Source organism: Monodelphis domestica, chromosome 2 (assembly GCF_027887165.1).
Source record: "Monodelphis domestica isolate mMonDom1 chromosome 2, mMonDom1.pri, whole genome shotgun sequence".
Lineage (NCBI taxonomy): Eukaryota > Metazoa > Chordata > Mammalia > Didelphimorphia > Didelphidae > Monodelphis > Monodelphis domestica.
The window spans coordinates 512492678-512515386 of record NC_077228.1 but is presented as its reverse complement, the minus strand read 5'-3'; the positions used below and the strand labels follow the sequence as shown (position 1 = coordinate 512515386).

Sequence of the window (22709 nt, the reverse complement as noted above, 5' to 3'; positions counted from 1 at the left end):
TCAGAGTTTCTAATTATCCTTTTAATAGCTGCACATTGGCTTCTGAAATCTTCATTTATCAGCAGAAACAAAATACTGTGAAACTCAAGTCAGTTTCTAAGCTGTGTAGGAAGCAAAAAGCACTCTGTGTTCAATACTTGAATAAAATCAGAGCGATGTTTACCCAACTTAGCTTTTATTGACTGAACAAAATGAAGACTGTTTCAACTCTGACATTTCCCATTTGTTCTTTGATCATTGAGTGTTTTTATGTGATTGTGGTACACTGTAGTATCTCAAGATACCTCTTAAGCCCAACTTTAGTTTAGAGTGCCACCCTGAAACAAAATGGTAGCTGAACCAAGCTTCCATATTATTGTATCTCGAGCATATTTTTAAAAGGAGATTTCAATTAAATTTGGTTTGTGGGCAGGAGTTATAAGCATGATTGCACTGAATAAAGTCTGAATTTCCTACAACTATAGTCAATCCTCAACACTGGTGCATCTAATTTTTGTAACTTCAAGCACTCACATGACTTTATGCTTCATTTTCACTTTCAGACTGGCAACTGTGCACATTCACAGCTATGAGCAGTAGAGAAAAAAATGAGAGGCATTACATATACAAGCTTGTGGAATACCAGACATCCTACTAGGCATTTTACCAATCTTGTTCATCTTACCACTATAGTTAGAGAGCTTCCTGTGTATTTGCTGTATATTTTTGTTGTTTGCCTTTAAAATTCAAGATTTGTATTGCAATTATACCCCCAAAGCACAGTGCAAGACCTTTGGGCTTCAAGCCAAAGCATGGAAAGCAAGTAATGCAGCTTAGTGAGAAAATAAAGGTGTTAGATAAACTTGTGCAGGAATGTCTGCAGTAGCTATTGGCTGCAAGTTTGATGTTAATGAATTGACAATGTCATATTTGCAGAAAAAGAGGTAAGCATTTATGATTCTATAGGTTTCATGTGTTATGGAATGTGAATACTGTCTGAAGTTAATGTTTCAGGTTTTTTAAAGTAAGATTTTGGTTAAAATTAAGATCTGATTAATTTTGATTACATTAAATTTAAAAGTTTTTGTACAAACAAAACCAATGTAATCAAAATTAGAAGGGAAGCAACAAATTGGGAAACAATCTTTGTAACAAAAACCTCTGACAAAGGCCTCATTACTCAAATTTATAAAGAGCTAAATCAATTGTACAAAAAAACAAGCCATTCCCCAATTGATAAATGGGTAAGGGACATGAACAGGCAATTTTCAGTTAAAGAAATCAAAACTATTAATAAGCACATGAAAAAGTGTTCTAAATCTCTTATTGGAGAGATGCAAATCAAAACAACTCTGAGATATCACCTCATACCTAGCAGATTGGCTAACATGACAGTAATGAATGCTGGAGGGGATGTGGCAAAGTTGGGATATTAATGCACTGTTGGTGGAATTGTGAACTGACCCAACCATTCTGGAGGGCAATTTGGAACTATGCCCAAAGGGCACTAAAAGACTGACTGCCCTTTAATCTAGGTTTGTACCTCAAAGAGATAATAAGGAAAAAGAAGTGTACAAAAATATCCATAGCTGTGCTCTTTGTGGTGGCAAAAAAATTGGAAAATGAGGGGATGCCCTTTGATTGGGGAATGGCTGAACAAATTGTGGTTATCTGTTGGTGATGGAATACTATTGTGCTCAAAGGAATAATGAATTGGAGGGATTCCATGTGAACTGGAACGACCTCCAAGAATCGATGCAGAGTGAGAGGAGCAGAAACAGGATAACATTGTACACAGAGACTGATACACAGTGGTACAATAGAACGTAATGGACTTCTCTTCTAGTAGCAATGCAATGATCCAGAACTATTCGGAGGGACATATGAGAAAGAACACTAACCACATCCAGAGGAAGAAATGTGGGAGCAGAAACACAGAAGAAAAACAACTGCTTGATGACATGGGTCGATGGGGATATGACTGGGAAAGTAGACTCTAAACGATCACCCTAGTGCAAACATTAATAATATGGAAATAGGTTTTGATCAATGACACATGTTAAACCTAGTGGAATTATGTGTCAGATATGGGAAGGGGGTAGGGGGAGGGGAGGGAAAGAACATGAGTCTTGTAACCATGGAAAAATATTCTAAATCATCTAATTAAATAAAATTTTAGAAAAATTAAGATTTGATTAAGATAGATTAGTACAAAAGGTCTCAAAATTCGAGGGAATTACTAGTGAGGAAAATTGTTTTGTATGTTACCAATTTTATTTTGTATACTATATTTTATGGATTATTTCATCATTATTGTTAGGAAAAGTACTTATTATCAGAAGTAATGTTTTGTTATAAAGAATTGTATCCAGGAAAGCAGATTTTCAGCAGTCTCTAGCAAGAGTACAGTTTTTGGTGGTTGAAGGAACCTAACTCCCTATTTCCTACAGGCTCAAAGTCTCAACATTCACATTCTTTATTTTGCCATTTTCTAAGAAAAGTTGAGGATTAACCATTTTACTTTTAAGTACATAATTTAATGGCATAATAGCCAGTTTTGTGAAATGCATATGTCAATCACTACCATCCGAGTTGAATGAGGAAACAGAATTTACTCCATAAAGTTGACTTTCGTTTTTGCACCAAAAGTCACCTTATTGTACAAAGGAAGATTTAGTCTAAAGTGTCAAGAATACTACAAACCTCTGGATTTCTTTACATCAGGCTCAGGCTCAGATTCTCGGATGAATTGCCCTAGGTCACTGACTCTCCCAAAGGTCATCTTCCTAAAGGGATGAGAAAAAAGAAATGACAAACTACAAAAGTTAGCTTTAATCTGCATGGGAAAAAAATTTCAAATAATCGAAATGACCTTTTTGCAGACATTCAGGAAAAGTATTAGAGTAAGCATCTTATAGATTTTGACACCATTATTTTACAGAGAAGGCATATCAAAACCTCTCTTTGTCTAATCTTACTTTTTATACAACAAAACACGTAGAAATGAAACTACAGGCAAGTGAATTTATTCCTAAAGAGCCTGCTATATCTCTGATAAAGCAGTAATTCTTTTGGACACCAGGGACACTATTTACTAGATGCTGGGAGCCATCAAAGACCACACTGTTTGACATGGTCCACGTGGAAACCGGGGACTGCAAAGCAGCCCCAGGAAGGATGGAAAAACCCACTGAAACCCCCCTAAGTGACTTTCATTATTAACATCCCCTTATTATTGGAATTGCTATGATTATTATTCTTACATAGTCCCAGGAAAAATAGATGAGAGCAACATGCTTGCAGGGTTAATACAGATGTACCACTGTCCCCCTAGGATATTACCAGGAGAGCCAACTTACAAAATTAAACCTAAGGATTCTTATAGATCCACTTAGACCCTCTTTTCTAGGCATAAAAACTTATGCCAAATCTGTACTCTGAATTCCCTAACCTATATCTGGGTCATGTTCCTTCTACCCACCGATCCTGCCCTTAGCAACAATGTTTCATTGACAATCTCCCTAGGCTTCTAGTCTGTTGTTAGGTTCCATGGAAACATGTATGTTGAGAATGAAACTGTATGGCAAGTAGATGTGTGATCATGAGGGTATAAATAAAGCCAGGCCTAAGCCAAGGCAGAACAGTATATCCTGTGAGACCTGTGCTGCGGGTTGAATGTGAAAGCTGTGTCCCATCCATCATTTCGCTGACACCGTCCCACTTCCAAGACCCCATCCCCTGTGGGAGGCTGGCCCACCCCACAGCATCTAAATGATTGTTACAAAGAAATAAATAATACCTCTGTGCTCATAAAAAGTGGACATATTCAAAGTTCCCAAATTTGACTCAATCCACCATCTTTTATTGCCCAAGTTTTGTCCACTTAAAATCAGGGAAAGGCTGGGTGTGGTGGCACACACAGGTAACTCTCAATGGTGAATCACTTGAAATTGCAATGGGCTAAGTTGATTGAGTGTCAACACTAAGTCCAAGAGCAGGCAGTCAGTCAATAGGTTACCTCTCAAGAGGAGTAAACCAGCCCAGGTCAGAGATGGAGCAGGTCAAATATCCATGCTGATGAGCAACAGTGGTCTCTGAACTTCCCAGCCTGGGCTAGATAGGGAAATCTCCCATCAACTAAATTAATAAAAGGTTTTGTTTCATTCTGTGTAATTTTAAAGGACTTTCATTCTTCCAAATAATTCCTCTCCTCTGACATAACTGAAACTAACCATAAAGGAATCTCTTTTTAATGATGTATAAAATGATGGCAATAGTAAGGAGGGAGGATAGCCTCATCCTTAGAAGTTGCAGGGCACACTGAACTCATATTTTGGGTGGGACATGATGGACCTGTGAATATCATTTCACAAAAAATACTGAGAAACTATTGCAAATATAAATAACAGAAATATATTTTGAACAATGATACATGTATAACCCCGTGGAACTGCTTGTTGGCTTTGGGAGAGGAAAGGAGAGAGCGGGGAAGGGTGGGTGGTTATGAATCATGTAACCATGGAAAAATATTCTAAATAAAAATTAATTAATTTTTAAATGGAGGTAGGTTGTTAAAGGGTGAAAAAAAAAACAAAATAAATCTACTACGAGTGCTTGGGTGAAAAAAATACTTAGTAAGTCTAATATGGGGCCATGTGACAAGGGGATTCTAGTGTCCTAATGATTACCTCTTCTTTAAAGATAAAATTATGCAACCAAGTTCCTAAACAGAGAAGAACATTGTGGCAAGTTTTAGTTCTCCAATTTGTAATGCTGATATTGGCTTTATCCTCTAAATTATTTTTATATATATTTTGATCAAAGAACTGCTCTTAACATATGATTTTTATTAGAAAGTAAAATCTGCCAAGCACCACATCTACATTTTGGATTCCTCATTATAAGAAACTGAACAAGTATAAAATATATGTAAACCCAAGCCAGTAGTAAAAATCTACCACTAGTTCACTTTACCCTGCATACGTCCGCTGATATAAAGATTCAGGATCCAGACTTGCAGCATCCACAATTATTGCTTCATCAAAATTTTTCAGGATTTTAACATTGGCCTTCTTCACACTGAACTACAACAGAAATTCAACATATTAGTGCCAAACATGGGAAATAAATGTACCTGGAGTTTTTAGTATCACATATAGTACTATGAGTTACTGTTTCTAGTGTCAGGCCTATTAAATTGATATTAAATTGGTCAAATTTACCCAACCATGCAAGAAATGATTCACTCCTCTCCAAAGACAATTTAATGTTTGTAAAACAGTACAAAGCAATACAACATATAAAAAATAAAAAGCTAAGAAAAACAGCAGGGCCATTTGTTTTTTTGCTACAAACATTCTGATAAAAATTGGATATTAAAAATCTACAAGCTAATCCAAATTTGAAAGACCAAGATCCATTCCCAATGATTATATGGTCAATAGCAATTATCAATAATTATTTAAAAAATTATTCACACTATCTAGGAATCTAGGAAATGAAAATGTGTTTTAAAAAGCATGTTCTATTTTTCCCAATTACATGTAAAACCTTTTTAACATTAGTTTTTTAAAATGTTGCAATTCAAACTCTTCCTTCCTTTTCTCCTCTTCCCCCTTCATTGAGAAGGCAAGCAATTTGATATAGACAGAAATGAAAATTTGTTTAAAAAGTCAAACACATTGTATCTATTATGCTGGCAAAGAGAGTTAAACAATTACAGTGACCTGAAAAACAGGTCCATTCTACTCATAGAGTTAGCTATAAAATGGAACAATCTTTCTGGAAATATGGCAACATAGAATAAAAACCATAAAAGTTTTTACATCTCTTGATTCAATGGTTCCAAGCTACTAGGACTACAGTTTAAGAATACCATGGGGGCGGGGGGAACAAGGGAAGGGGAGGACACCTACTTGTACAAATTTAACACTACTTGTAATAACAAAAAACAAAAATAAAACTTGGAACTAACCCCTGTGTATGAGCATGACAAATACATGAAATATACAAAATGACAACTATAAAGAACACAGAGAAACATGGAAAGACTTATGTGAAATGTAGTGTGAAGAACATGAATAATATAAACACTGTGTAAAAATATAATTGTAAGAAAATAAAATAGCAATTCAAGACCAGAAAGAGGAAGCAAAAGCAAATAAGACATGCCTTATTTTTTTTTAAAGCTAAAATACATTTACTAAACCTAAATAATGGAGTATATGGTTTGATATATAATTATTTTGTGCTTATGGTCATGAAATTTAAATTTAAAAAAATATATCTTAAAACATACAATTATGGGTAATATGTAATACTAGCATATTAAAGTAGTGTTTCAATTGTTGTCATGCTCTATTAGCCAAAACAAGAGTACACAGTTCTAATTTTCTCTGAATCTATTTTAAAATATTCTTTAGCTTTATACTTACAGTCTCCCTGATATTAATGCAGAACAATTATTTCCTCCCAATATTGGGGGTTTTTAGGCTAACAAATGTTGAAAAATTCCTACAGGGAAAAAAAAAATGCTACATGCTCCCCAGGCAGTTTTGTCACTATCTGCACAGCCTTTCCCCCAAACAATTAGTGAGGGTAATGTATTAGATCCCCCCCCCCAAAGTAATTCACTAAGACCCCAAACACAATGCTGAGATGTTTCGGAAGTGAAAAGCCAGTAGAAGGCTTCGGCAGAAAAGAAATGAAGCCCAATCCCATTTCAGGAAATTTCAGTTTTATATGTGAACACCAGTTTCAGAGCTCATGCTGCTGCTACCTCAGCTCAATTAATATCCAGTCTTGAAACAAGCCAAGGCTTCAAGCCTTCCCCACTAAGCCCTTTAAGCACTAGACTAGTTGGAATCCCATCTCTACTAAATTTCAAAAGCACTAAACCTCTAAGATTAGAGCTATTTTCTAACAGAGACTATAGTGACTTTTAAAAATAGGCTTTTGCTTCAAAAAGATTCCACCAGGCACACAGTCTAGCTGGCTAGTAGGTATCTCTCAAGCTGGAAACAGCCTATGGAGATGAAATGCCCAGGAAATAGACCTGGAAACAAAAGGACAATATGCTTTACATTACTTAGGAGATGGAAGAGAAGCCAGCAATTAAAAGAGGAAACTCATACTAGGGTTGGTTCTGGAGACTGTCTCCTGACTGAAATGGAAACACTGTCTTCTATGACCTTATATAGCCAAAAGAAAATTAAGAGTCAAATGTGATATGCTGGCTTCTCTAATTCTTTCAAGATAACAGCTGGAAGAACAAAGCATACTGTTTTTCCTTTCTTATTTTTTTAGTGTTTTTGTTGGGGTAGGGGTTGGGTTTTCTTTCACAAAATAACTACTATGGAAATTATTTACACGATTGTATATATTTAATATACAGAAAAGAACTTAAATTGCTCAGACTGAGAATGGGGTCTTCCAATTGGAGGGGCTTTGGAAAGGAACATCATGAATAGCATAAAATGGATTATGTAAGGAATTGGGAGCTTTTTTCCTGGAAATACAGAGGGAAAAGGTACAGGTAAACCTAGATCTGGCTCTTAGGACTCGGCAAAGAAGGCAAGAAGGGAGTTGGCTACATGTGGTTGTGCCTGCTTTCTTGTTTTTTTTTTAATTAAAAAAATTTTTTTTACCAATTACATGAAAAATTTTTTATTTTATTTATATATTTACGTTATTACTTATTATATTATTTGTAACATCAAACCTTTATCAAAGTGCATGAATGTTAAAAATTGTTTTCATATGTAATTGGGAAAATTTTTCTAAAAAAGAATAAACAAATAAATGATAATAGCTGGAAAGTACTCATGAAAGTACAAATTCATTTTTATTGGTTAATCTCAAAGACAAGGCAAGATACCAGTTGGTAGTATTTTATAGCCCATAAACCTTTGGAGGACACCTACAAGAATCTGCCAAGCCACACCAAACCATCTTTTAACCTTGATGGCAATACTTCTCATCTGCGCATAACTTGACAAATGCCAGTCAGCTTAATAAGGTGAAGAAAATATCCAGTCCAAAAGGTTAAAGTTGAGGAAGTTGGGTACATTACCATAAAAACAAAATAAATCCCCAAACCCCACATTTTCCCTGGGTCTATTTTATACTCCAAAACCAAAAAACTGCCCAGGTTATAAAATCCCAAGAGCTGGTATTCCTTTGTCAAGGATTATTATTATTGTTGTTGTTGTTGTTGTTCTTGCTCTTATCAGCAGCTACAGTAACAGCTTTTTAATTTTGTTCTCATACAGATCCTAAGAAAAGTATGCAGAGTTGGGGAAAACTAACCCTTAAGTAGGAAGGCGCAAGGGAAGCTTAGAGTCACAGTTCTGCTATCTACTGGCTTTTTACTTTTGTGTTTCAGTCGTGTCCAACTCTTTCTGCCCTCATTTGGGGTTTTCTTTACAGAAATACTGGACAGGTTTGTCCATTTCCTTCTCCAGAACATTTTATAGATGAAGATTGATAAATGAGGAAACTGAGGCAAACAGAGTTAAGTGACTTGCCCAGGGTCACACAGCTAGCAAGTATTTAAAGCCAGATTTGAACTTATCCAACTCCTTTACTCTATCCATTGTGACACCTAGGGGCCCTAGTAACCTTAGAGAAGCCATTTATCCTATCTCTTTAGCCTTAAAGTGAGCTTACTATCTATCTTCTATCACTCCTTTCTCACCTACTGAATCCAGATAGCTATTACTTTCCCTATGCCATTTCTAATTCACCTTACCCTACTATATAGCATAATCTTCCTACATCACCACTCTCATCAAATCACCCTAGGCTCAAAAACCTCATATTTCTTATTACTTACCAAATACAGTCTAAATTCCTTTTCTGAGCATTAAAGTCCTGGTAAGAGCCTTTCATTCCCCTTTCCAGTCTGATAACCAACCACTCTCTACATGTGGCCAGTGCTCGTTCAGAATGGACTGTTCACTGTTCCTCAAGCAGTCTTTGTACAATCTCCCCTCCCCCCATTCATGCTCTTTCTTCCACCAAAAATTGCCCCCATCTCCTGATTCCAACTCCTACCCTTCCTCCAGAGCCAAGCTTAAATGCCATCACCCCCATCATGTCTTCTGCTATCTCTTCTTCTCTTCCTCTGCCCTCCAATTACAAAATGAACTACTCTCTTGCCCCTTGTCACATTCTGCCTTGGGTTAAGTTATTGAGGTCTGTGACTCATCTCCCCTACTAGAAGACGGATGCTTTTTCTTCAATGCCATAACCTTGTCCCAAAACCCCTACTAGGTACTTGATAAATGTCTTCTGACTAAATAAATAACACACGTGAAAGTAATTCTATCTAGGCAAGATGTAAGTCAAAATTATGGAAAAGCTATAAAAATAGTTTCTTATATAGCAATAGAAAATTAAAAGATTTATCATTTAAAAACACAACTAATTTCTTTTCCTTTATTTTAGAAAGAAAGCATCCTAATAACAGTCATTTAAGTTTCTAGAATAATTTATCCCGAGTAAAAAGTTATCTGCATCATAACAGACCGGTTCATAACTAGTTATTCAAGGAAATTTAAGATGATACCATGACCACAACTACCATTGCCTTCCACAAAACATAGTATAGTACACAGAATAATGAGCTGGATGGACCTGTGGTATGACTCAATGTGGAATTTCTTATGGTTTTAATGGTATCCAAAGAAAGGCTAAATATAAGAAATAAGATAGACCTCTTCTGGAGTAGATAGTGTGTTAGTGTGTTAATATTATTGAATATTTAGTTTAAAATATAAGTAGACTAGAGGTGGCTCATTGGATAGTGTCAGACCTGGAGTCTAGAGGACCTGGGTTCATATCTGGCCTCACTTCCTAGCTGTGTGATCCTGGGTAAGTTATTTAACCTCAGTGCCTAGGCCTTGCTACTCTTTTATCTTAGAATGGATACTAAAACAAAAGGTATATCAATATAAGGTAGACCTATTTAATTTCCCTGTTGACCTCTAAATCAAGTGATATAGGGTCTAAATAATTTATCAGCAGTCTTTGATCTAAAGGTTTGAGTTTTTTTTAACTATTTAACTTAGTTCCAGAAGACAATCAGTTTGTACCTGAGTAGAGCCATCAGAACTACTTGAATGAGACTCATGATCAGGAGGACCCCCAGAGCCAGCAATAGTCAGTGCAATATTTCCTCCTGGAAATTCATCTCCTCGTACTGAATGGATAAGGTCGTTCAAGTATTTATAATAAAGATTGCTGGACAGGAAGCCAGGTAAAAAGACCTACAACAAAGCACAAGCATTCTTAGAGAATCCTAGAAAATCAGCTAAAAAGCTAGTGGAGATAATAACTTTAGCAAAGTTGCAGGATACAAACTAAACCACATAAATGTCAGCATTTCTATATATCTTCAAAAAAACTCCACAGCAAGAGTTAGAAAGAGAAATTCCATTAAAATCATTATAGACAATATAAAATATTTGGGGATCTATCGGCCAAGACAAACATAGGAATTATATGAATATGACTACAAAACACTCTTCACATAATTACAACTAGATCTAAACAATTGAAAAAACATTAATTGCTCATGGGTAGAACAAGCTAATATAATAAAAATGATAATTCTACCTAAATTAATTTACTTATTCCATGCCATACCTATCAAACTACAAAAAAAAATTATTTTTTGGAATCAGAAAAAATTATAACAAAGTTCATCTGGAAGAACAAGATCAAGAATATGAAGGTAATTAAAAATGTGAAGGATGCAGGCCCAGCAGTACCAGATCTTAAAAGTGTACTATAAAGCAATGGTCATTAAAACAATATGATACTGGCTAAGAGATAGAAGGGTGGGTCACTAGAATAGACCTGGGGTAAATGACCACAGCAAGTTAGTGTTTGATAAACCCAAGATCCCAGATTTTGAGACAAGAACCCTCTATTTGACAAAAACTGCTGGGAAAAATTAGGTTTAGATTACCATCTCACACCCTATACCAAGATAAATTCAAAATGGGTAAGACAAACATAAAGAGGGAAATTATAAGTAAATTAGGTAAAAATAGACTAGTATACCTGTAAGGTCTATGGGAAAGGGAAGAATTTAAGACCAAGCACAAGATAGAAAACATTACAATATGTAAAATGAATAATTTTGATCACACTAAATTAAAAAAAAATTTTTTGTACAAACAAAACCAATGCAAAATAAGAAGGGATGCAACTAAATGGGAAAAAATTTTTATAACAAAATTCTCTGACAAAGGTCTAATTTCTCAAATATATAAGGAACCAAGTCAGATTCACACGAAATCAAGCCATTCTCCAATTGACAAATGGTCAAGGAATATGAACAGGCAGTTGTCAGATGAAGAAATCAAAACTATCAATAAATCACATGAAAATGTGTTCTAAATCCCTCCTGATTAAAATGCAAATCAAAACAACTCTGAGATATCACCTCACACCTAGCAGATTGGCCAATATGACAGTAAAGGAAAATAATAAATGTTGGAGAGGTTGTGGCAAAATTGGGACAGTAATGCATTGCTGGTGGAGTTGTGAACTGATCCAACCAGTCTGCAAGGCAATTTGGAACTATGTCCAAAGGGCTTTAAAAGAAAGCACGCCTTTTCATCCAGCACTAGGTTTATACCCAAAGAAATAAAAAAAATGTTTGTACAAAATATTTATAGCCATGTTATTTGTGGTGGCAAAAAACTGGAAAATGAGGGGTTGTCCCTTGATTAGGGAATGGCTGAACAAACTATGGTATATGATGGTGATGGAATACGATTGTGATGATGAACTGCTTGATTTCTATACAAACTGGAAAGACCTCCACAAACTGATGCAGAGTGAGATGAACAGAACCAGGAGAACATTGTATACAATAACTGAAAAACTGTGCAACAATCAAATGTAATAGATTCTGCTAATAGCAATTTAATGATCCAGGACACTCCCAAGGGACTTATGAGATTGGGGATGTAGACTCTAAGCCTTAGAGTCTAAGAGATCACCCTAGTGCAAATATCAATAATATGGAAATAGGTCTTGATCTTTACACATGTAAAACCTAGTGGAATTGCTCATTGGCTATGGAAGGGGGGTGGAGGAGGGGAGGGAAAGAACACGAATCAGGGAACCATGAAAAATATTCTAAATTAATTAATTAATTAAACTTAATAAAAAAAAAAGAAAGAATGCCATCCACATTGAGAGAAAGAACTTTGGGAATACAAATGCAGAAGAAAAATATATGATTTATCACTTGTTTATTTGGGTATATGATTTGAGGTTTAGGTTTTAAAAGATTACTCTATTACAAAAATGAATAATATAGAAATAAATTTTGAGTGCTAATACATGTATAACACAGTGGAATTGCTTGTCAGCTATGGGAGGGAAGAGGAAAAAGGGGAGGGGGACACACGAATCATGCAACCATGGAAAAATCGTTTTAAAAAAATAACATTTTTTTAAAAGCACAATCATTCTTTTTTAATGAAGAAACAGAAATGGAAGAGACTCAAGTCTGAGACCACTTCTGGACTGCTTGGTTACCTTCTCCATAGTTGTCCAGGCCTGACGTAATGGAGTAGTGAAACAGTTCGGGAGGGGCCCTCCTTCCCTGCAGATATTGGATTCAATTTCTAATCTTACAAAGTCATCAAATCCAAGAGGATGTGTAGCTTGAAGGGAGAAGTATCTGTGGCATGAAAAAGAAAGACAGGTCATGGTAACACAAGTAAACTTGATTCCAACTAAAAACTGGCTAACTGGCTCATAGGTCAAAAACTGAGGAGCAACAAGGTCATTTGTGTGGATAATGGCAATAACACACCGGCGGCTACTGCTGCTCTTCTCTCTCCCAGGTATCCATTACCATCTGATTCCTTTTAGCTTTCAACAAGTGTTCAGCATGTCTCGCACAATTTTCACTGAAACTACAGAAGGGCAGCTAGGTGGCACAGTGGATAGAGCATTAGGACTGAGGTCAAGAAGATTCATCACTGCAAGTTCAAATCTGGCCTTGGACATTTACTGGCTGAATGACCCAGGGCAAATCACTTAACTCTGCTTGCCTCAGTTTCCTCATCTGTCAAATGAGCTAGAGAAGGAAATGGCCAACCACTCCAGTATCTCTGCCAAGAAAACCTCAAATGAGGTCATGAAGAGTTGGACACAACTGAAATGTCTGAATGACAACCACCACAAATGGTGGCACATAAACATCCCAGAGTCTTCAATCCAGAGTTGGAATTCCTGGGTACTAGTCCCAGCTCTGACATTTAAGACCAAGGACAAGTCACTTAGCAGTTCTATGCCCTAATTTTCTAGCTGGAAATGTAAATGTTAAGTAAAACTGGGATAACAATATTTGCAAAAACAACATCCTCAGTTTTTTGTGAGAAAAACGCTTTGTAGACCATAAAGCACCCACCCCATAAATAAGTCCTTTATATCTTTATCATTTTCATAAATTATGAATGAGTACCAATGAGAAGCATGCAGCCCAAGTGGGAATGAGGACACATTCCTTGAGCTTCTCAGCTGAAGATTCTGCTGCAGTTTTGTTCCCTGCACAAACTTCTAGAAGGCAAAAAAGGACTGGATGAGGCAGTGTGGCTGGCCACCAACACTTTCAAACTGCCAGGCCTATGTCCCAGCAAAATACCCAAGCAAACTATGCTCAGTCCCTACTCTTGACCCTTTCTACAGAATCCTCCTAGAGCAATGATGGCAAACCTTCTAGAGATGGGAGTGCCAGGCTCCTACCCCCATCCCACCCTGACCGGGTACCATGCCAGCCCCCCTCCCAGAGACCATGTGCCAAGTCCCCCACCCAACATAGGGGGGAAGAAGCACTCCCATTGGGCTGCTGAGTGGAGGGGTGGGTGAAGTGAGGAATGTCCTCAGCAAGTATAGAGAGGGGAAGGGGAGTGGCCTGAGCTCGCTACTCCTCTCCAGGTCTTCTATCTGTGAGTTGCCTAACTTACCCCATGTGCTTCCATTGGCTGCTGGGCAGAGGATGTGAGAAAATGTCATCAGCCATGATGGAAAGGGGGAAGTGTGCAGCTCCACCTGAGTCCCTCTGCCTTTCTAGTAATAAACTGGGGAGGGGGACCACAGCCATGTGCCCACAGAGAGTGCTCTGTGTGCCATCTTTGGCATCTATGCCATAGGTTCATTGCCACTGTTCTAGGGCCTTCTGGAGACTCCAAAGGACTAATCTGAGAATCAATCCTCTATGGCAACTGTATTCCAATTGTGCTGGTACCAGCACTTCCCCCACTAATGAAGGCCAAAATTTCTCCATCTAATGTCTTACCCAATAATCCATGAAGAACAATGGAAAGTTTATCAAAAAGGAAGTGATCTGATCTGATCTGTGTTTTTGGAAAGACTGTTGTGAAGCTGAGTTAAAAAGGGGAAAAGATGATGAAGATAACTAGGGAGATAGAATTAACAAGCCTCAAATGACTGGATACAAGAAGGAAAGGCCCCAAGAGTCAAAACTCAACTTGAAGCTAAGAACTGAGGAGACTAGAAATACTATAGTAACTGTAACAGAAACAGGAAGCTGTAAGGGGGCAGGTTACAGGAGAAAGAGAACTACTTGCACTTTGAATATGGGGAGTAGAAATATCAATGCTATGTCCAAGAAAAGAGATCTAACATGTTAACTAGTTAGGCACAGTGCAGGAGACAGATTAGCAGTAGATCTACAAACCTAGAAAATCATCTACATGGAAATGGTCACGGATGGGTAGATAGTTGGCTCAGTGGATAGATAACCAGGCCTGGAGTCGAGGCCCTAGGTTCAAATCTGACCTTAGATATTGGCTAGCTTATGAACCTGAGCAAGTCACTTAAACCCCCACTGCCTAGCCCTTACTACTCTGCTATTGTTGCTAAGACAGAAAGAGTTTAAAAAAAAAAAGTGTCACTGAACTTGTTGAGATCCAAGAGGGAAGAGAGCACAGGACAGTGTCCTGAGGTATTCAGAATATATGGGACACATCAAAGAACCTTGAAAAGGGATAGCCAAAAGGTTTAGGAGAACTGAGAGAATAGCATCACAAAAGCTGAAGAAGTCCCCAATATCCAATGCTTCAGAAATGTCAGATGAGAGTATGGTACCAGCAAGTGTTCAGATGGGAAGGTATGAATGAGGGGCAGGTTATGGCTGGGCAGTGAACTAATGACAATGAATAATAGACAATCATCTTCTAGGTGTTCAACAGTAAAAGGGAAACAAATAGGTCAGAGTTAAGTGGAGGTTTTTAAAGGAAGAAAGTAGTCCTAAGCATGTTAGTCAAGTGGCAGGAAAAGCAAGCAATCAGGAGAGAAGATGAGGAAGCAGGACTGACGACTCATCAGAGAAGGTGCAGGAGGGGGCAGCTGGGTAGCTCAGTGGATTGAGTCAGGCCTAGAGATGGGAGGTCTTATGTTCAAATCTGGCCTCAGATACTTCCTAGCTGTATAATCCTGGGCAAGTCACTTGACCCCCATTGCCTAGCCCTTACCACTCTTCTGCCCTGGAACCAATACACAGTATTGTAAGTAAGTATTGTAATATATAAGGGCTTTAAAATAAAACAAACAAACAAACAAATAAATGAATGAATGAATAAATAAATGAAAGAGAAGGTACAGGAAAGAGGACCAAGAGAAGGGAGTAAGCTTTCCCAAGGAGAAGGGCTGACTCCCTCTCAAAGATAGGAGTAAAGGAAGCTAGGAAGAGGCATTGGATCTGATACAAAGGACACTAGGGAATCATCACAGATTCTGGAGCACAGAGGAAGCAAAGTGGTAACTTAGAAAGACTAATCCTACAGCCATATATAGAATATATCAAAGAAGAGAATAAAGGGAGACCATTAGGTGCTGGGCCCTAATGTGTAGTTCAGAAATACAAAATGGCCATTGATTTATGAATATAAGATTTCTAGATACATGTTTAAATGTATAACTGTCAATTCTATATAGGAAAGTATCTCTAGTCCTTGTTAAAAATCAGAGACTAGTTTTAGGAGGGAATTAGAAAGCATCAGCCTCCTGCTGGCTATGAGGTGAGCTTCTTGAACCTCTCATAGGACACAACGGCAAGGACTTGAACCATCCAGTCACCCACCTCCCAGAAGAGAGCTTGCTCCAACTACTGGCATTTTGCTCCGACTCTTTCCTCAATGGTCTGCGTATTCCTGCTTCTATTTACTCCCTCTGGCCCTCATCCTCTCCCAATCCCAATGATTCTGAACCCCTGGCTGCCACAGTACAAACTCAATTTGCCATTATCCATTCCTTTATTTATATTCCCCTCAAATCTACCCTCCTTCCCCCATGCCAGAATGCCTTCTCCAAAATTAACAAACTTTGCTTTCACCTTTTTTTTTTACCTTTACCTTTTGTCTTAGAACCAATACTGTGTATTGGTTCCAAGGCAGAAGAACAGGAAGGGCTAGACAATTAGGGTTAAATGACTTTCCCAGGGTCACATAGCTAGGAAATGTCTGAGGCCAAACTTGAATCCTACATCTCCCAATTCAAAGCCTGATGCTCTATCTACTGCTCCCTAACTGCCCCACTCTGATTTCATCTTAAAACTTTTCTTTTCTCACTCCCTCTATTTTCTGAGACTCCCTGCCACATCTTTCCAGACAGACTACTTTTACAATACCTCAAGATAGAATAGTCTAAGCTTCCTATTGTCCCTGCTAGTCTCTCTTTCTACTACCATCACTCAGGAACTTCTTTCCCCTTATCTGAGTTCATTTCAATCCAAATCTTATTACCAAACAAGATTCTATTAGTTGTTTTTTGCTTCTTCTTCCTTAAATTGAGTTCAGTGCTTGCCTCACAGGTTCTCTCCACTGACTTCTGCTCTCAGTACAGTGACTTCTAGTTCCTCACCTGATTTGATTTCCAAGGAGATGACTATACCTTAGAACCTGCCATCACCCACAAATGTTCCATTTTGCTATTCATGAATTTCCAGATTTCTTTACCTAATCATAAGCTTTGTTTGTTCCATTTTGCCCACTGCCTGAAGACTCCTTTGTTCCTCATCCTCACTTGGATTCCTCTGCCCCTCAGATTTTTCCAAGCCCATCTTCTCAAAACTGGGGACACTTCTGTATCATGGATCTCTTGGGGTACTGGGTGAGCTTTACAAGAGGAGCTCTTGCCCTTGTCTTAGTAGCCAATCATGCCTTGACAAATCCCAACACTTTTTACTCCTGCTATCTTTTACCTTTGCTCCTATTCACCTGCTGCTGAACAGAGCTTGAGAAAATCCCATAATGGTGCTGGGTTCACTACCAATGTTATATAATCTCACCTGGACCCTCCCTGCAGCAAGGCTATCCTTTTATGCCTCCCTAATTGAGTAACTCCACTTACTATAGCAGCTGAACCTAACCCTCTATCCCTCCAGAAGCCTTATTGGTAATCTCCCCTCCTCGTTCGCTCTACTTAAGACTTCACTCAGATCCCTTCTCCCACTATCTCTTCCTTCACATTCATGTCTCATGTGGATCAGGTTTTTACCTTACTATGTATCTCCAGCACTTCCCACTGTGGCTGGTACATAGTAAGTGCATTACAAAGGCTTATTGACCAACAGGAAGAGGTAGCTACTCTCCTTACTAATGCAAACTCTTACCTACACCCTTGATCAATTAAACATTCATCTCTATTTGTCCCTATCTCTCCTTTTTCTTGTGGCTAACCTCCTTGAGAAAGCTGTCTACAATAGGTGCCTCCACTTGGCTGCCTTCTCATTAATTCTTTGCAGTTTGGTTTTCAACCTCATAATTCAAAGGACACTACTTTCTACAAAGGCACCCAATCTACTGGCCTTGTCTCAGTTCTCATCCGTCTTGACCTCTGACAATAACCCTCTTCTCCTTTCCACATTCTGGTAACATTGTTCTCTGCTGGCTCTACTAATCTCCTTTACAGGCCTACTCCCCAAGACTCCACATTGGGGGCCTCTTTTCTCTCTGAACTGTCTTGTTTGGTGCTATCGTCATATCTATAAAATTGTTCCCAGATGTATAGATGCAGCCCTGACCTCTCTCCTGAATGCCAGTGCTGCCTGCATCATCAATTGCTTCTTAGCCACATCAAACTGGATGTCCCACAGACATCCTGAACTCAACCCTACCTCCTCCCAACGCTTATTATTACCAAAGTTACCACCTGTTTCCAAGTCATTCAGGCTCACAATGAGTTTCATTCTCAGATTCTCATTCAAACTCACCAATCTGTTGTCAAGTTTTATCCTTTCTACCTTTGTGGTATCTCTTATCTACATTCCCTTCTCTCCCATGACACAGCAATCACCGAAGTGCAGATCCTCATCACCTCATGCCTAGACTACTGCAATACCCTGCTGGTGCTCCCATCAGCCTCAAGTCTCTCTCTCTACTACAATCCATATTCCACTAAGCTGCTGAAGTGATTTTCCCTAAAGTGTTGATCTAATCATATCACCTCACTATTTAATAAACTCCAATGGCTCCCTAAAACTTAAATATAAAAAATCCTTTGTTTAACCCCCCCCCTTAAATTTAAACCCTACCTTCTGCCTTATAATTGACACTAAGTATCAGTTCTAAGGCAAAAGAGGATTGGGCTAGACAACTGGGGCTGGGTAACTTGCTCAGGGTCATATAGGAACTGTCTGAGGCCAGATTTGAACCCAGGCTTTCCCATCTCCACTTGGTTCTCTATTCACTGAGCCACCTCACTGACCCTTTTGTTTGGCTTTTAAAGTGTTCTGAAACCTGGGCCCTTCCTGACTCCATGTAAGTGACTTTCCCTCCATATACTCTATGAGCCAAGGAGGCTGACCTCCATGTGGTACCTCACCCAAGGCACCTGATCTCTCAACTCCTTGCCTTTTCACTGGCTATCCCCCATACCTGGAATTCTCTGGCTCCTCGTCTCCCTGGCTTCTTTTAAATCTCAATTCATATCTCCCCTTTAGCAAGAGGCCTTTCTTGGTTCTCCCTTGAAGTAGTACTTTCCTTCTGAGACCATTTCCATTTTTAATAAGCAACTTTTATGGGCATGTTATCTCCCCATAAGAATGTGAACATCTGAAGAGCAGGGAAAATGCCTTTCCTTTTCTTGTATTCTCAGAGTTTAGTAGTATCTGACACATAGGAAGCACAAACTACTTGTTTGCTGACTGACCTTTTAAAAAGTGACACCAATGGGAAAATAGGGAATCTTACTGCATGTTTGCCACGGAAGGAAAATGCTTGGATTCAGCAGGAGCCCAAAGTCTCCAGTGCTGTGAAAGCTACTGTCTAGTTTAGTGAGGCAGCAATGAAAGGGGGGAAAATCTGCTTCCTAGTCCTGCAGATAATTCAGAGAAATTATATGCCTGAAGACTGCTAGAACAAATGAATCTTGACCTAATTAATCCGTCAATCATAATCTAATTTATCAATTCAGTGACTATTTGCAGCATTTCTGTCTGAGGTCTCCAGATTTCCAAAAGGCCCCATTCAATCACATACTAGTACTCTAAAGAGTGTTGCCACAAGGTGGTGCTAGAGCCATACAATTTATTACCAAGCTGGAAAAAAGTCTCAGAAAACTACATGATTTTGCTGTTAGTATTCGTGCACAATCTGAATACTCTCTTACTAAAAGCTTTCAACTCCCCAGGACTTTTTCTATGGGAACAAATCTTCAAATTTTGAACAGACACCAGTGGAAAAACAGGATTCGCTAGAAGTCAACTTTTCTGAATGAACTTTTTTCTCTCTCCATAAAGTCAGTGCTGAATTGTGAAACAACCCAACTCACTTGTCATATAAGATCATGGCATCATTCTGTGCTTCCTGACCATCATATTGGCCTTTTTTGGCAGCCAGCTGGGACTGGAAGTTATCAGCTGCCAACCAAAACTGTAAGATATTCACTGCATCTTCCTTTTCCATGTACTACAAAAGAAAAACACAATAAAGAAAATTAGGGGGGAAAAGGCCTCTCTTTCCATTACTAGTCCACCCCCTAAAGACATTCACTATATCACCCGAATTTGCAGTCAACAAGCAGGATACAATCAGTGCAGTTATAGCCAGACAGCATCTCAGATCGAAAATGACCATATTCCCATTTACCAAGGATCTACGCTCATCACACCAGGAGTGGGAGTAAATCTGCTGGTTCTACTTTAGTTCCATGAACAAAATTAAACATTCCAAATTTTCGTTAGAAAATACATTAATAGGAAGAACCCTTTACACACGATCATCATTTTCATTATTATGGCAGTCTGAATAAACATTCATGGTTTCAACTTGCAGCAGGTGAAATAATAAAGAAAACAGCCAAGTAGCCCAGTGCCACAGACTGCCACTCTGCCAATGAAGCAAAGGCAGAACCAGAGTTTGGGCTTTTAAAGCTGCTGCTTTGAAAAATGCACTATCTTGGTTTGCAACATTTGTTAGACGTGGATGACTGAAATATGTCCTTTGCTGAAGCCAGCTGAGAGCTCGTACAGCAAATATGCCTCAACAAGGCTCACATACTCACTGCTTCTAGCCAATGCTTCCCAGAGCAACTACAATGGTGCAATATGCTAAAATGAAAAGAATGGCAGCATGAAAGGTATTTCCTAACAATTCTCCTCCTCTATTGTTTTATGAGACGGAGCTAGGATAAAAGCATGTTTACAAGGCATCTCTAAAACCAGGAGCCCCACCACAACCAGACCAAGGGGTTTCCTCATTTTACTGATGGGAAAGGAGCCTCAGCCATGCCCAGGGGTTGCCCAACTCCTAAACAGAGTTGGGACTCTGCCTCCAAACAAATTTCTATACAATAGGGGTTCTATGAGGGGGCAGTTGGGTAGCTCAGGCCTAGAGAATGGAAAGTCTCAGGTTCAAATATGGCCTCAGACACTTCCCATCTTTGTGACCCGGGGCAAGTCACTTAACCCCCATTGCTAATACACAGTATTGGTTCCAAGAAGAAGGTATGGGTTAAAAAAAAATAGCATAAGGGTTCTATATAAAGTTGAAAATTTGGTTCAAAGCATCTCCCAATAGTCAGTGCTACAATCGCTATTTTAATTATGCTATTTTACATTTAATTTTGGTTTTCTCCCTCATTTAACCACTTAACTATTCGTACCCTTAAGCAGAATATTTATCTGGAAGAGAAAATATTTTCATTTAAATGATTCTACCCTTTATATTAATATTTGATTTAATATTTAGAGATTTAGGGGCTCAAATACTATTATAGGGTGGAAGGAAAGGCAGACTTTACCTCTGAGAAATAAAACAGGGCTGATTCACAGAAGAGAATATCAGCCAGGTAAACAGTTCCACTGGTCAGCACTTCAATCTGGTATTTACAGAAATGGTGACTTCGCAAAAACTCACTAAAGTGCCTGTACACAGACAAAATGAGGAAAATCTGAAGAAACCACAACTAAGTACAGTTTAATCAGGAACAGCCCACACTCTCCCCATCACTGGTTGTTGCAGGTACAGGCTGTGTTTGTCTAAGAACTTTAACTCTGAAGACAAATTTCCTTAAAATTGTGTGTGTTCACACTAAATAGCAGATTAAATGAGCACAGGTCACACAACAAAGGGGCGCCAGGGAATCCATTCTTAAGTCTTTTATTATTTAATGAAGAAGCCAGTGATTATTTTTGTCACACAATCACTTGTGCCTTTAGAAGTGAAAATTATATTCTAAACTCGGGACAAAAAAATCAAGCAAACTATCTGTAAATTTTAAAATGAACATAAAAATTGCTATTTAATAAACATGTGTGTTTCTCTTTGGAAGGAATCAAAACCAAGAGTCATTCTTGAGCTATGTATTATATAAAATTGTTTTCCTTTTAGGACCTTTGCTGTAGCATTGTCTATTGCCCAACACAGCACTGAGCAACAATTCATAATGTAAAACTTTCAAAGCCCTAAATATCCAAAAAGTGGAAAACCTCAAAGTCAACTTACTCTTGTTCCATTGCGTTAAATACTATGGACTGGGCCATAATAAAGCAATTGGGATCCACCTGTCCATCCTCTCCACAAATCTTTGCTGTAAAAGAAATAGTAAATAGTTGGAACTTTGGGGAAGCTACCATGAAGCACTCAGGAGGCATTTAATGAGTTTTTAGTAATTGAATGATTACATTTAGTCATCTCAAATTAAATCATGAAACTGAGGGATAAATGAGATGGCTTCATTTATAGACCCCTTTCCCAATACACACTCTCTCAATATAAGCCAACACTGGTCTTTATTTGATCAATTTCAAACATTATTCCTTGGTTACAAATATCATTTTCTATTCCTCCTTAACCTCACCCTTCCCCTCCTATAGCTGACGTGCAATTCCACTGGGTATTGCATGTGTCCTTGATCAGAACCCATTTCCATGTTGTTGGTATTTGCACTAGGATGTTCATTTAGAATCTACATCCCCAGCCATATCCCCTTCGACCCATGCCATTAAGCTGTTGTTTTTCTTTTGTGTTCTCACTCCCAGTTTTTCCTCTGAATGTGAATAGTGTTCTTTCTCATAGATTCCTCCAGGTTGTTCAGGATCACTGCATTGACACTAATGGAGGAGTCCATTACATTCGATTGTACCACAGTGTATTAGTCTCTGTGTACAATGTTTTCCTGGTTCTGCTCCTCTCACTCTGCATCACTTCCTGGAGGTCGTTCCAGTCTCCACTTTATTA

The 22709-nt window shown here is 38.4% G+C and overlaps 1 protein-coding gene across 10 annotated transcripts in view; it reads right to left on the bottom strand.

Moving 5' to 3' along the window:
* The window catches only part of AKAP10 (A-kinase anchoring protein 10), a 58437-nt gene that overhangs the window by 8245 nt on the left and 27483 nt on the right, over nt 1-22709 (bottom strand). For all 10 annotated transcript variants that reach the window (XM_056819650.1, XM_056819649.1, XM_056819651.1 and 7 more), the window contains 7 exons: nt 21975-22059; nt 21271-21394; nt 19801-19937; nt 12538-12682; nt 10074-10247; nt 4954-5063; nt 2683-2765 (listed from right to left, as the gene is read on the bottom strand). In XM_056819650.1, coding sequence (XP_056675628.1) covers nt 2683-2765; nt 4954-5063; nt 10074-10247; nt 12538-12682; nt 19801-19937; nt 21271-21394; nt 21975-22059 — 858 coding nt within the window. The remainder of the gene's footprint in view (nt 1-2682; nt 2766-4953; nt 5064-10073; nt 10248-12537; nt 12683-19800; nt 19938-21270; nt 21395-21974; nt 22060-22709) is intronic.